The 15,304-nt window shown below is 36.8% G+C and overlaps 1 protein-coding gene across 2 annotated transcripts; it reads left to right on the top strand.

Moving 5' to 3' along the window:
- Positions 1 to 1,571: 1,571 nt before the first annotated feature.
- On the top strand, positions 1,572 to 14,442 carry LOC101845251 (oocyte zinc finger protein XlCOF6). Of its 2 annotated transcripts, none has more exons than XM_005102206.3 (2): positions 1,572 to 1,696; positions 10,361 to 14,442. In XM_005102206.3, the coding sequence occupies exon 2, from the start codon at positions 10,433 to 10,435 to the stop codon at positions 12,530 to 12,532; it is 2,100 nt and encodes a 699-aa protein (XP_005102263.1). In that variant the 5' UTR covers positions 1,572 to 1,696; positions 10,361 to 10,432; the 3' UTR covers positions 12,533 to 14,442. The 2 variants fall into 2 exon arrangements, with proteins under 2 accessions (XP_005102263.1, XP_035826650.1); XM_035970757.1 differs by lacking the exon at positions 1,572 to 1,696 and adding an exon at positions 1,753 to 2,095.
- The last annotated feature ends 862 nt before the right edge of the window (positions 14,443 to 15,304 follow it).

Here is a 15,304-nt window from a genome sequence, read left to right on the forward strand (position 1 = left end):
AAACAAAATTAACGTGCTCAATAATTCATAGACAAAGGCATCATTACAAGCAATCAGTTAAAGCTTATTTGACTCTCTTTTGCTCTATAATTTATAGGCTATATAATGTTCTTGTGGGAAGGCCTTTTACCTATGCTTTCTAGACCTAAGACAACGTACATAGTCCTTTACGTTCACCATAACACATGAAAGCTAGTAATGACACCCCCCTTGAATCATGCAATCATAGTGTCAATTAAATTTCAATACGTATATTGTGGTATGTTTTAATAGCGAATCCTTCCGACAGGATCTTTTTAGTAAGATTTACTCTCCTGTCTATTCAATAATCTTTTGTTACACGGCAGGACAATTGGGTTATTTTTGCTTTTTGCTGTTGTTTTATTTTTTATTAATTTATTTTCTATTTTTTATTTTTAAAATTCTTTTTAATGTTTTGAAATTTATTAATGTAAAAAAATTATTTATTTATTTATTTATTTATCTATTTATTTATTTATTTATTTATTTTTTATTATTTTTTTTTGGGGGGGGGGGGGGGCGGGAGGGGGCCTCCACCTCTACCCTTAACCCACCGCCTTTCTTGATTTTTACTGGCTTTACGACTAGTCAACATTGGGATCAAAACATAAAGTTCATAGACAGCCCTTACCGGAAGTCCCCTTTCCCCTTTTCTTGTTCTCTCTTAAATCTCTTTCTCTCTCTCTACACACGTACGTTCTCTCTCTCTCTCTCTCTCTCTCTCTCTCTCTCTCTCTCTCTCTCTCTCTCTCTCTCTCTCTCTCTCTCTCTTTCTTTCTATCTCTTTCTTTCTATCTCTTTCTTTCTCTCTCCTCTCTCTTTTTTACCCCTCCCCTCTCTCTTTCTTTTACTTTTTCTCTCCCAATCTTACTCTCTCAGGCCTGCCCCACCACCTTCACCCATCTTTATTGCACTTATTCCCCTCCATACCGTAGCCCACTGCGCAGCCCTATTATTATCTTATCCTTTGTAAAGAAAAAAAAAAAAAAACGCAGTTCGCGCTGGGTGACCATAGTTGGCATCATCTTGTATGATCCACTGGGCCTGCTACGCACGGTGCCGTGAAAGAGAGAAAGAGAGAGAGAGAGAGAGAGAGAGAGAGAGAGAGAGAGAGAGAGAGAGAGAGAGAGAGAGAGAAGGGTCCATTTGTTGTAAGGTCTTTGTGTATTCTATAGGTCCCTAAACTTGGTTGTAAATAATCTAATGAAATGCGAGAGAACTGGAACATTGTTTAGTATGAGTTGCATCAACGAGTCAAATGAAGGTGGAATATTTTTTAAAATAAAACAGTGAAAGAAGGGCAGACTCCAAATTAAATTTGGAAGCTTAATGAATGACACCATGCAAGCGAACCTTTTCCACATTCTTTTCTTTTCTGAGTGTACATTTATTTAAGGGGAAATCTTGGAAAAAGATTGTCGGGCTGGGTTTTTTTCTTCAAAAGTAAGGAGTTGCCCTATTTCAATCCCCAAAAAATTAATTAATTTTTGGCCCATACATGTTTGATTTGTCCTTTTCCAGTGGCATGATCCTGGTGAGATCAAGGGAGTCAATCCGTTTCCTCACGTTGTGAGAAGACCAAAGTGGACTCTGAGAGACTCGATCTCAACACCTCAAGAAATCTGACACGTCGAGCACTGATATCTTCATTAATTTGATGATTTGCCTTTATTAAGTAAGTACGTTCTTTGGTCAGCACGTGCAATCGTTCTTTTGTTTGTTTTTGTGTGTAACTCCAGCTCTGATAATGTTCTCGTCGTATGGCAATCTCCGCCTCCATTGTCCTGGTCGCCATTACGGATTCGCGCCTCAACTCACTCCGGGTCTCGCCAAAATATAAGCCTGCAAACGCATTTAAAAATTAGACAAAAGCAGGAATCGTTCACTTCATAATAAGCAGTCAACATCATGACAATAAAACATTTGCTTAATTAAAGAAATAGCTTGAGGGATATTTTTTGGGGGGCCAACGCGACTAGTAACATTGCCTTTATTATTACCGATTCCGTACGCACAGAGCGTGTGGTATGACTAGACTAGATCAAGATCTCATGTCATGAGAAAGACGGAGTTTGTAAGTGTACACTTGTTGAGTACCATGGACTGGGCGTTATACAATCAGTATTCACCCTAGGCCTATAGTATTGAATTCATTAGGGGTACCATTTATCTATGAAATTCATAAATTAAATGAACAGAGCAAGACACCAAAAATAAATCGACCGAAATGGTTTCCTGATCAACTAGATCTAGATCTAGCAAGACAACAGAAAATGCCAAAATTAGTTGTCATCATCAAACGATGTGAAATATAACATTATAACATATCTGGACTGTCTATAATTAGATCTAGATCTAGATAATAGATCTATATTCGTGAAACTTCTTCACTATGGGCGCTAAAACTTCCGAACCACTTGAGCATTTGCCAAAAGGTGGGATACCTGGGTGTGACAAATGAGGTCCAAAATCAACTTTATGTAATAACTCTTTAATCACCCATATTGTATAGCCTAATGATTGCTCTTTCAGGCTCAGTAACTGCCAAAGCTGTATATGCAATGGTCTTGGTGTAATTCTGACTTGAATGACGGAAATAGCAAAAAGTTCGTTCATAACAATGATGACACAAATTTATGAATACTTTAAGTTCCTTTCTTCAGCTAGGCTGATGTTATATTTTGAGACATAGCAAATAACTTCCAAAACTACATAGAATTGACAATTTATAAGAATCTTTATTAATTTTTGATAAAATTACTTTTTTGTGTCATAATAGTTATGAACGAACAATAAGTGACCAAAATACTATCAATTATATCAAGTTTCATCGACTAGAATTGTCTAAAATAACACTCAATTGACTAATTATAGTCAAGTGATAAATGAAAGACCATTAAACAGCTATTTTTAAACGCAAACTGGTCTTAGGGCATATTATGCATAAATTTAAAGTTCGTTCATAACCATTATGACACACTGTTTCGTTCATAACTATTATGACAAATTTTACTTTTGGCCCCTAAAATTTACTTATATTGTTCTGTCTTTCACATAAAACGGTTTTCATTTATGAGGCTTTCCTTAAAATGATAGATTCCTCTATGTAGGGAGAATTCAAAGTTTATATTTCCTGAAAAACCCTTAGAATATACCTTTAAAATGGTTCGTTCATAACAATTATGACAAACTTCAATTTTGACCTAAAAATTTACTCATTTTGATCTGTCATTTTTTAAAAAAAACTTTTATTAAATGAAACTCTCCTCATAATATGTATCTCTGTACATGTTTTTAAAGTTTGTTAACACTGAAAAGCCCTCAAAATATATAAAATGGACTATAAATAGTTCGTTCATAACCATTACTACAAAAGTATAATACTAATACTAATTAAAATCCACACCCATACACTTATGATAAAAATCAAAATATCTGAATGTATGCAAGGTCTATTCTGTCCTTTAGTTGGGTTAAAATTAAAAATACATCCCAAAACAACTGTAAATTACATGGAATTAGGTTTCGTTCATAACCGTTATGACACACTCTTTCGTTCATAACTATTATGACAAATTTTACTTTGGGCCCAAAAAATTAACTTATTGTTCTGTCATTCACATAAAATTGTTTTAATTTATGAGACTCTCCTCAAAATAAGGTTATATGTTGGAAGAATTCAAAGTTTAATCACTGAAAAACCCTTAGAATACCTTTAATTGTTCGTTCATAACTATTATGACAAACTTCAGTTTTGACCTAAAAATTAATATTTTGACCTGTCATTTACTTTAAAATTTCATATTAAATGAAAGTTTCCTCATAATATGTATCTGTGTACATGTTTTTAATGTTTATCAACTCTGTAAAGCCCTCAGAGTACAATATGTAGTTCGTTCATAACCATTACTACAAAAGTAAAATACTAATTAAAATCCAGACCCATACACTTATCATAAAAATCAAAATATCAGAATATAAGCAAGGTCTGATACATCCTCAAGTTGGGTTAAAATTAAAAATACATCCCAAAACAACTGTAAATTACATGGAATAAGGTTTCGTTCATAACCATTATGACACACTGTCACGTTCATAACATGATGACAATCCATTATGACAAGCATATTTTTGCCTCTCCTTCGCTTCTCTTTTGAGTCATCAGCACGATACTCTTCCATGTTCATTCCACCATGTAAAAGGATGTTGTGAAACAGTGGGAAGTCCCTCACATGATATTTTGCAGAAATATCATAAAGTGTTTGTTCATAACATCATTATGACAAACCTGGATTATCTCAATCAAAGTCATATTTAAGCAAAACCATGCGATGGAGCGGAAAATTACCCTTCTGATGGATCAATGTCAAACCAATATTTAATACCGGTCATTTCCCGGGATGATATGTTTAACGATTTGGGTTTTCTAGACCTTGGAAAGTCTGATGATGTAATTATGACACGAGTTATGAACGAACTTATAAATTTTACTCAGCAATAACATCATTAATATAAAAAAATAAAACCCTTTTAATGGACACACGCTGTTATGATGGTGTATACAAACTATTTTCAATGTTTGAATGCACTACTGTTTGATAGTTTAAGATTAACAATATTCTGTATTTAAGATACAATTACGTGTGCACTCAGGATGAGTAAAAAATGCCCTATTTTTAGTACTATTATCTTTCTATGTAGAGATATAAGATGCACACATCAATCCACTTGCTCATGCAGCTTGACCAACTTATTTCCTTGCCATATGCATAAAGTTTTCAGAAGAAAACATATTTTACCATGAGTAGTGGTTGATTAAAAAAGTCCTCATGCAAACACCCCCACCTTTTGGCAAAAGCTCACTTAACTTTCGAATCTGATAAAATTAACAGTGGTTCAGATTCATTTTAAAGGGTGCACAGTTATTTAAAGGAGTCTGAAGTCACTGTAGTTTAATTTTAAGTTTTTCATTAGTTTCGTTAAGGTCTAATCTTGGGAAAGTCTGCCGTCTAAGATGCCTTTGTAAACAAATGAGGGTTCGGTTCACATGAAGTGCGCACTGAACCCACAATGACTTGACGAAGATTCTTTTGAGTCTGTTCTCATCTAACGGGGTACCCAGCTACTGCTAGCCTAAATATTTATTTTAAAATCGTTATATTTAGTTTTAGAATCTAAAAACACAACAAGCTAAAGACTTGAAAAAAAAAATTAACCCATTCATTGCCGTAGTACAGTCCACACTTTGCCCGCAGTTTTTTAAATATTTATAACTATTTCATTTCAATTTCACTCCACTGTCACATAAATATATATAGTTTGCATTCGCTAACAACTAGAAATAACGTCATCATGATGTCACTCAAAGCTCAAGTGAAATTACAAGCTCTATAATTCACCAAAAACGAAAGTCTGAAGGACTCTCTTCTGAACTGTCCTTTTTTTTGTTGTGAAATGATTCCCATGGATAAAAAGTTTGGATTCTCGAGATAGTTCAAATAGCGAACTGTATCTAAAGTCTTAAATATTATATAAAATGCAAAGTATCATTTTCGATGCAGTCAAACCTATGCTTGTAAGATGGCTACATATTGTCAGTTATTGTCGAGGAAAGGTGCCTGCTGTGTAAGACAAGGGACCGGCATACGCAGGGCTGCTGTTAAAGGAAAACAATCCATACGTCTGAGATCCAAATGGAGGTGGTCGTATGTAGGACTGTTTAACATGTTTACAGCTCTAATAAAAATGCTTTTTTTGTAATAGGAGGAGGGGATAGAAAGGTTTCTTGTAGGGTTTTTTGTTATTAGATCTAGAAATCTAGTTATTTATATTTTTAAAAAATTATTGTTTCGTGCAAGTTAAAACTTTAATGTTTTGGAAGAGGAAGACAGAATGCCAAAACAAACAAATGGGTCACCACTACTCGGCGAAAGAGCAACACTTACAACTGTTGACATCATGTACTGGGTAGGCCGAAACAGTATCCTCTTATTTCATCTCATATTTGTGTATGAGCTGTGGGAGGGGCTTATTAGGAGGTTATCATGTTTCTCTCACTAGCGGCTGAAAATTTATAAATTTTTACTGTTTGGTAGACTTGGAGGGTAAACTAGTGACCTAAGTTTTGTTTTAGTTTAAGTAAGAGTTTTTACGGCATTCACAACTGCATAAAAAAGCTAGTGACCTAAACAACACGATCATTGAAAAACCCAGGTGAATGGATTATAACGGCATATCCACTATGTCAGTGGCCAATACATAATTAATGACAAAGTCACAGCGTCAGGTGATAAGAGATTTTTGTGCCTTAAGCCGACAAAACGCCATTTTTCATTTTGGTGCAAAAAAATGTTTTTCACAAAATGGAAAGCCCGATTAGTTACCCTACTTTTGTGAAAAAATCAAAATGAAATTGACTAGTTTTTGAAAGAATTATTCAAATTTGAGAAGTACTCTATTTTCCAATGGTTTAAAAACCCATTTCTCAAACCAGCTGTGAATTTAAAAAAAAAGGCATTTTGTCAGCTTGTGGCAGATTTGCATTGCCATCTTAAGCATGTTTTTGGGTTATAGTTGAAAAAATATGGTGGCTCTGTCCGCATTGGACAAGTGTCCGTTTTACACACTGAAATTATAGAAAAAACGCAAGCGGGGAATGGAAAGTGGCCGTTTGTACAGGTGGTTGTATCATACTGGTGGCTGTCATGGCAGGTTTGACTGTATTTTACAGAGTCGTGATTTGTTGACATGAAGGATACAGAGGTTTTCGGAAGAATAGGGTAAAACTCAAACGTGCATTACTAAAACTTGTTCTTCAAATTCACATAGCAATTACACACCAAAATTCTTTACCTTGGCATTAGTCAGATTAAAGTAAATGCTGTCAGCAAGCTGTTAAACTTAAGTCCAGAAGAATTTTTTTTTTTTCAGGAGAGGAAAAAATGTTTCATTCTTCTAACAGTTGTATCTAGGCCTACATTTGTATTTTATTAAAAAAAAAATTTTTTCAACATTTAGAATTCAAATTTTTGCAAAATATTTCCTTCGTACATGCACCCAATAAAATACCGGGTACTGACAGATTAGGAAACTGCAATTTTGAAATATTTCGAAATTTTTTGCTTAGACTAAAGAGCCTACATTTTAAGAGCTGGCCGATAATTTGTATATATATATCTTTTAAGTATGAAATAGCAGTTCAGGAAGTAGATTCACCTCATATGGATCATGTAGACTGAAATATATATATATATATGCAGTATGATTAATACAGTCAAACCTGTGTAAGACGGCCACCCGTTGTCAGCACACCATAGTACCGAGACAGCGTTACTTAGGGTCTGTACTGATATTTTAAAATATATTGATGAAAAAAAGGTATGTCTTCTTACTCTTTTGGACCTTTCGGCTGCATTCGATACCATTGATCATGGTATTTTACTCGAGAGATTAAATACTACTTTTGGCATAAAGGGTACTGTCCTGCGATGGTTTGAGTCATATTTTAAGGATCGAACACAAGCAGTTGTGGTTGGAAACACGTGTTCTAATAATGTTTTGCTTAGATGTGGTGTTCCTCAGGGGTCTGTTCTTGGACCTGTCTTGTTTACAATGTATACACAACCTATTGCTGATATTTTAAGACAATATGGCATGAATTACCATCTTTATGCTGATGACACTCAAATTTATAAGTCTATTGATTTCGATCAAATACCACTTTTAGTCGACTCTACTGAACAATGTACTAGAGATTTAAAAATATGGATGACCAGCAATAAATTGAAACTAAATGATGACAAGACGGAAATAATGTTGAGTGGAAATACAAAAGCCATTAAAAATCTCCCAGAGCTACAAATTGATATTAATAACCATACCATTCGTTCAAAAAGAAGTCTTAAAAATCTAGGGGTTCAGTTGGATTATGATATGTCTATGTCCTCCCAAATAAGCCAGCTCAGCAAAAGTATTTACTTTCAGCTTAAGAAAATTGGCAGTGTAAGAAATTATTTAACTAAAGCAGCAGCCAAGACACTTGTAACAACACTCATTTGATCAAAGTTAGATTACTGTAATGTTATTTTGTCCGGTTTGACATCCGAAAAACTATCAAAGTTACAAGTACTTCAAAATCAAGCAGCAAAATTGATAATGAAACAAAAGAAATCAGCCCACGTAACACCAATTCTGAAAGAACTACACTGGCTGCCAATAAAAGAAAGGATTAAATACAAAACTGCCGTTCTCTGTTTTAAATGTATAAATGATAGTGCACCTTTTTATCTTAAAACATTCCTGGAATTATATAATCCACCTAGAGCCCTTAGATCAGCCTCTGACAATCTAATTCTTAAAACTCCAAAACAAAACTACAAAACATACTGCGAGCGTTCCTTTTTGTTCTTTGGTCCCCAGGTATGGAACGAAATCCCATATAAAATAAGATCTGCCCCAACAATTTCTATTTTCAAAAATCAGCTGAAGCATTTTTTATTCACAAAAGCATACCTGTCATAATAATGTACTGTGATATATATGCATGTGTATGCCAGACTGTGAGACTGAAGAAATAGCGAGTGAGAATGAGAGAGAGAAAAAGAGAGAGATAGAGAGAGAAAAGAGAGAGAAAAGAGAGAGATAGCGAGAGAGGGAGAGAGAAAGAGAGAGAGAGATAGAGGGAGAGGGAGAGAGAGAGAGGGAGAGAGAGAGAGACAGACAGACAGAGAGAGAGAGAGAGAGAGAAAGAGAGAGAGAGAGAGAGTGGAAATGTTTTTCTATCTGTATAGAATTAATGTTTTAATGAATGTTTCTAGTTACTCACGTTTCAACTGTATTTTGACTGTTCGTGAATTTATATTGCATTGTATATTTTTAGTGAACACATTTTCAACCTCACTGCGAGACTGTTTTTCTGGTATAAAATTTTACACATATGCATTTATATTATATGTATAATACTTTGTTTTACGTAATGTCCTGTTATATCCGATCCCTGTTAAATCCGAAATGCAAGGAAAGTGAGCATTTGTGGACTAATCCAGCTGTAGGCCCCAACTTATTCATGGGTAGTTTCCTTTGCCACAAGTACCCACGAACAGGGGTTTTGGCACCAACTTTCTCCATTGCCTCACATCAGAAGAGCTTGGTCCACAGCATCTACATCGGGTAGTCTCATCTTCTTTCGATCCAGAGCAAACTTTCCATTGCCACTATCTTCTCTCTATCCTTGATAATGGTGTGAATCGACCCTTGTGGAATGTCGAACTGACGATAAATCTCTGCCAGTGGAGCTTGCTTCTTGTCAACAGCCTGGATTATTTCATATTTTTTGTCAATTGAAAGGCATTTTCTCGTGCGCTTGACATCGTTGGTGACACATTACGTGTGTGTGTTGCTAGATCTATGTTTTGGGCTAGATCGAGGTCTGTAGCACACTGTTGCAGCCCTCTGTTGCTTCACACGCTGCGTGTGCTTGCAGTGGCATGGCTTGCATGGGCTTGCTCCATCACTGCGTTGCTCTCTTTCTCTCTCTCTCTCTCTCTCTCTCTCTCTCTCTCTCTCTCTCTCTCTCTCTCTCTCTTACTTTTTACACATTGTAACGAGCCTTTGTTCCTGCTATAAGCGGTTGGGCTGCGATGAGGCCCTGTTATTGCCGATAACTTTTAATAGAGACAAAGAGTAGAGTAGGAAAAAACGGGGGATTTAAAAAATCCCTGTTATTACCGGATCCCTGTTATTACCGGACCTGTTATATATGGTTTCCACTGTACCTACCTTCCTGCTTTTGCTGGAGAGTTATACTTTTGAAAAATTTGTTTTAAATTTACTTTACTTGAGAAACAGAAATTTACAGACTCCTGCTCTATTCACTTGTAATTCCTGGCCATTACTTGATGTACAATATGTCATCAAGAAAGACTTTAAATGCATAATTTAGCTGGTCTGATAAAATCTGGAACGTGTCACTAAACACTGAACCGAGATATTGGCAAAAGTAGTCAGCGAGGTCAGTTCTAGTCAATTCTGAGTGATGCATACCAGGGGGATTTCCCTAACCGTTTTAGAATACATGTATAATTCAAGAGCTGTTTCTTGTTAAAATTAATTTAAAATATTTTTAAATCTGTTCGAAACCTGATAGCCATGGAAAAATTTTCTTCTGTAATATTTACTACTTTCACCTTTTTTGTTGTTCTTTAGACGTGTCCTGTCATCTGCTTTCATCTCCTTATTCTTTCCTCTCATTATTGCGTTCATGTGTTTCTCTTTACTAAAACAAACAAGCAATATAGGACAATTTTTAATGCAACAGTTTGTTTATTTTGTTTCTTCACAGATTCACCTTTGACTTCACCATCAAGATCATTGGTTCTGGGTTTGTCTATGGTGACTGAAAAACGAACTGGAAATGACGGAAGAAACCATGCAGTACCAGATTGAGGTTCAGGAGGGTTCTGGAAACGGAGAGGTTATCATTATTTACAACTGTGACAGTGAAGAAATTACGCCCGAGTTGTTGGCGAACACCTTGACAGAGTTGTCCAAGCAGGCTGCAACACAACAAACAGCGACAAAACTTCCAAGTGAAAATGACCAATCTCAGCCTCAAGAGTATATTCTTAGTCAAGACATGGCTGACACATCGGGCCAGTTTGAACTTTCACTTGTTGATCTACCATCTGTTAAGGTAGAGGAGCCAGGCACTCAAAGCGTCACTATTGAGGGTTCCCAGTTTCAAAATGAAATCTTTCTTGAAACTCCTTTGGAAGTGAAAGATGAAAGACTTGATGAAGCCGTAGGTTTGGAAACTGGCCTAAGCAATTCCGTCACTGAGCAGATTCAGATTTTGGGAGGTTTAAAACCTGAACTGGAGCCTGCCTTTGAAGGTCAAGCTACAAATACGTTGACTCATTTTTTGGTTGGTGAAGAAGCAAAGGAGCAGCAGTTTGTGGGTACAGATGAGGAGGCAAATGCAACCCAGTCTTGTGACAATTCAACTAATGACAAGAGATATGATGTTCTTCCGAGTACTACATCTGAAAATGAAAGTGCTCCTTTAGAAGTCAAAGAGGAACCTGTGTTGTACTCCTGTCACCACTGTGACTATTTTAGCCGTGTGGAACTAGAAGTGCAAAGACATTTAAAAAATGAGCACAATGAGGAAGAACCATTCAGGTGTTCCATTTGTCATAAAACTTTCAAAGTGGAGCTGAGCCTTCAGATCCATTCATTAATGCATGGGGGTAGTGCTGATTCCCCCACACCTGATATAGACTTTGGATTCAATGTGAAAAAAATCTACACCTGTCCCTTATGCGATTTTGAATACAAAAGCAAAATAAAGATCACAAATCATGTCAAGAAGGAACATAAAGGTGAAACTGTGTACAGATGCTCCAAATGCCCATATGCCTGCCTGACCTCGGAGGAACTGAAGTCTCACGAAACATCTCCGAAACACGACGATGAAATGAAAACTCTGTGTCCTCAATGCGGTATTTCATGTAAGAACATTCGAAGGCATATCAAAATTGCTCACAATAATTCAAGGCCTTACTTGTGCACAGATTGTGGTTTCAGAGCCAAATCAATTACCAATCTCAATGCTCACACTGTCATACATTCTGAAGTGAAGGAAGTGAAATGCTCATTGTGTGATTATCGTTGCCATACCAAAAATCAGTTGGATAGGCACATGGTTCGGCATTCATCTGTGAAGAAATTCAAATGTTCCTTTCCTGATTGTGCCTTTGCTTGTAAGACACAAGGCAGCCTGAAGAGGCACACTCAAATCCACACGTCTGGTATCAAATATGCATGTCCAATCTGTGATTATTACGCACGGGACCGTGCAGACCTGAAGAAACACAAAATTTCACAGCACCCGAGAAATGTATCTTATGATTGTAAGGAATGTGGCATGTCCTTTGAAAGAGTTGCTGAGTTGAAAAAGCATTCGTTGGCAATTCATCGGAGCAATAAGATTTGCTTTTGTGCTTATTGTGATTATTCTTGTGAGACACCACAGGAACTCAGAGACCATATGCAGATTCACTATGGGAAATACTCCTTTATTTGCAATGTATGCGGATATACATGCAGACTGAAGTCATTATACAAGCGGCACATGGCTCGGCATAACAAGGATAAAAAGTTTGCATGTCCAACCTGTAATTATGCCTGTGCTGAGAAAGCAGACTTGCAGAAACACCTGACATCAAAGCATTCTCAAGAAAAACCCTATGCCTGCCCTCACTGTAACTATAAGTGTAAATTTCAAGCTCGACTTAACAACCATATAGCTTATGTGCACAGTGATTTGAAACCATATTTTTGTAAATTGTGTCCTTATACCGGGAAGTCTGCTGAGAACCTCCGAAAACATTTAGGGACCCATTCTGGGTTGGTCAAAACAATTCAGTGTGTGCTGTGTGACTATGCTACTGCTGAAAAAGCTAAACTCAAAAGGCATATGCAGGTCCACATCAAGAGGGCTGTGTTTCAATAAAATAGTTTGTTTTTTTATTACAGTATTCATTTCTCAGGAATTGGTGCCTGTGGTATAGCATACTGAACATCTCTGTCAGTTTGCTATGAGTATGGTGCTGTATCCAGCTCAGCTTAGATTGACTCTGACAGGCAGGTTCAAGATTCAAAGCAGCCTACATCCTGTATCATTTCTACTGCCCTGAGGGGATGTAACGCTTGCATTTGCGCATAGGTTATTATATCTCTCTCTGGACATCTGACATCATGTATTATGTCAGCTTCCTAGAATTTTTATCCATATCCCTACTTACTTTTTTTCCACCTGTTAATTTGTTTATTGTTCCTATTCTTTGTTTTAGCAGCGTACAAACTAGTCAAACCTTGTTGTACTGCCCCCCGTTATACCGCCAGCCCAGCTTCCTGCCAGGTTTTGCCAATGTACGAAAAGGAACGCCTGTATAAACAGATCTAGTATTTGCGTCCTCATGAGTTGTACGGTCCTTATTAAACTAATGTGACATACACACTGCACACGGCACCCATACAGTGGCTGCTAGATAATCTTTTCAACACACGACTCTGCAAAGTAGGCCTATTTCTAGGCACTTGCCGATTTTCTCTTGATTTGATCTGATTATGAAATGTTATTTTAAGGCTTTGGCCATTATTTTAAAAAAAAGGAATTAAGTTTTAAAGTTTCCTGGAGAAACTTCAAACAAAGGAGCCAACTCGGCCTAAGAGCAAAATATCTTGCGGCGCCAAGTATTAGCCCAATGACCTAATCGCTGGCGGGGGCCTGAGAGGCTTTTGTATTGTGAGGATTCACATTTAAATCTATATGATAGGTCGAAGGTGGCCCAAGGTCCGATGAGTGTCGGGTTTGAAAAAAAGCAACGTACGTCTGCAGGGCCCTTTTCAATTTGAATTTACTTAAAGTAGCCTACTTAAAGTTTAACTAGAGTTGTACATGATGTTAACTGGTTGGTCCTTTTTTTCCCCCTTGTGCTTGGCAATTGGGCAAGATGGATCTAGAAGAGTCAAGACTGGCTCAAGTTTGTCTCTTGTCTCTAGTCCCTACCAGTCTACCACAAGTGCCCCTAGTCAAGATGGCAGTCGGGGGTATCCGGTTATTCCGCCACCCTCACTGAAACTCCAACTTTATCATTTATGCTTGTCCTAAGGTAGGCGGTATAACGAGGTTTGACTGTAGGTTTGTAATGCTTGTTTGAGGTGATCTGTTTTCCTCACGATATAAGTATAAGAAGTCAAGTCAGTGAAGGAGAGAAACATGAAATGTCCATTTTATTGATTGGGTCTGGGAGTCTGTGAGGCAAAAATATTAAAAATGTTCCTGTTCTAGTTTTAGTGCAATGTAATTGCATGGGGACTGTTGTCAGATCAGACGAAGAAAATATTTTATCTCCGTACGCTTATTGAATTTACATGTATTTTGAGTTTTTGGTTAACAATTCATTACTTTTTTAGGATAAAAATTTGACATGGTAGAAAAAGTCCAACTTATCATTTTGTTTACATTATAAAATGCTAACTATTGGCCAGAAAGCCCTTACAGTACAGCCTTTTACATGACAAATGTTTTAGACTGAAACTTTTGTAAAGGTTGAAATTGAATTATGTGTTGACATTGTTCTGTCATTTTCAGGATATGTTTCCTTTCTTTTTAATGAAGTTTTAAAAAAGAGGTGCTTTTATAAAGCAGGTCTAGCTAGTTGCATGTGTTTATCAAAGTTTTATGGATTTTTTATGAAATGTGTTTACCGGGTACTTGCAACGGGTCAGTAGACAGACTGAGTCTGTGCATACACTTGTGCAACCGAGTTCATTCGGCCTGAGGCTGGGGGCGGTGCCACTGACTGAAGTGTTTTTAGGCCATTTCCAAAAGGGGGACATTTCTCATTCTAATGCACAGTAGAATTGTAAATGGGCTGATCCAACAATGTCATGCTCATGACTGTGCCTGATATACAACAGGGAACTGCTGCTTTTTCTTTCCTATTCCTTACTATCGTCATTTTCCTCTACTTCTTTTGTATGTTTGTCACACACTTGTGACCCCGCTATTTCCGGGGTGCCTTGATAGTCGAAGCAGACTTTGTGCTGTTGAAGCTAGAGAGGTGAGCAGAGTAAGTCTGATTCCCTGAAGGACTTCTCTGATGACATCTACCCCTTTGCGCTCATATAACCTTATAATGCAGCTGCGAGCGCCGTAAAACCTCTACTTTAAAAAAAGAGCCTGGCTTGTCCTTTTTCAGCAGTTGCTGTGGAAAGCTGATGAAATGAATGAAGTTTTAACAATTGGCTGAATAGTGTCACTTGTACATCCTACTTCTTAACGCTCTCTTTCTCAGCTATTTGTGTCGATCACCTTTTGTCTTTCTTTTTCCTAACAGTGGGTGACAGGACAGTTATTGTGTTGATGTGCTTCTTCAAGTAAAAATACGGTACTCAAATAGAATTTCGTCTTTTTTACTCAATGAAAATTGAATATTGTTGTATTTGTATTCCAAATTAAAAAATGTTACAATTACCGTACCAGTTTCTTGTAAATTTGTTTTGTTTTTAGTTGTCTTTGTAGAAAGATAGAGGAGAGAATGAGTGAGGCATCATGTAACATGTAATGGTAGAGTTCTTTTGTTGCATGCATGCAAAAGATGTGAGTATGATTTTTGGCTTTAGGAAGTACAGTGGAGTTTGCTTTAAAAAACCGAATATAGTAAATCCGAAAACAGTGGTAACACCGAAAGAAGATAAAATGTAAAATGGTTCCCAA

The sequence above is a fragment of the Aplysia californica genome, unplaced genomic scaffold, assembly GCF_000002075.1.
Source record: "Aplysia californica isolate F4 #8 unplaced genomic scaffold, AplCal3.0 scaffold00317, whole genome shotgun sequence".
NCBI lineage: Eukaryota > Metazoa > Mollusca > Gastropoda > Aplysiida > Aplysiidae > Aplysia > Aplysia californica.

Excerpts from the sequence above, each read along its gene's own strand:
- LOC101845251 (XM_005102206.3), top strand. The coding sequence starts at position 10,433 with ATGACGGAAGAAACCATGCAGTACCAGATTGAGGTTCAGGAGGGTTCT.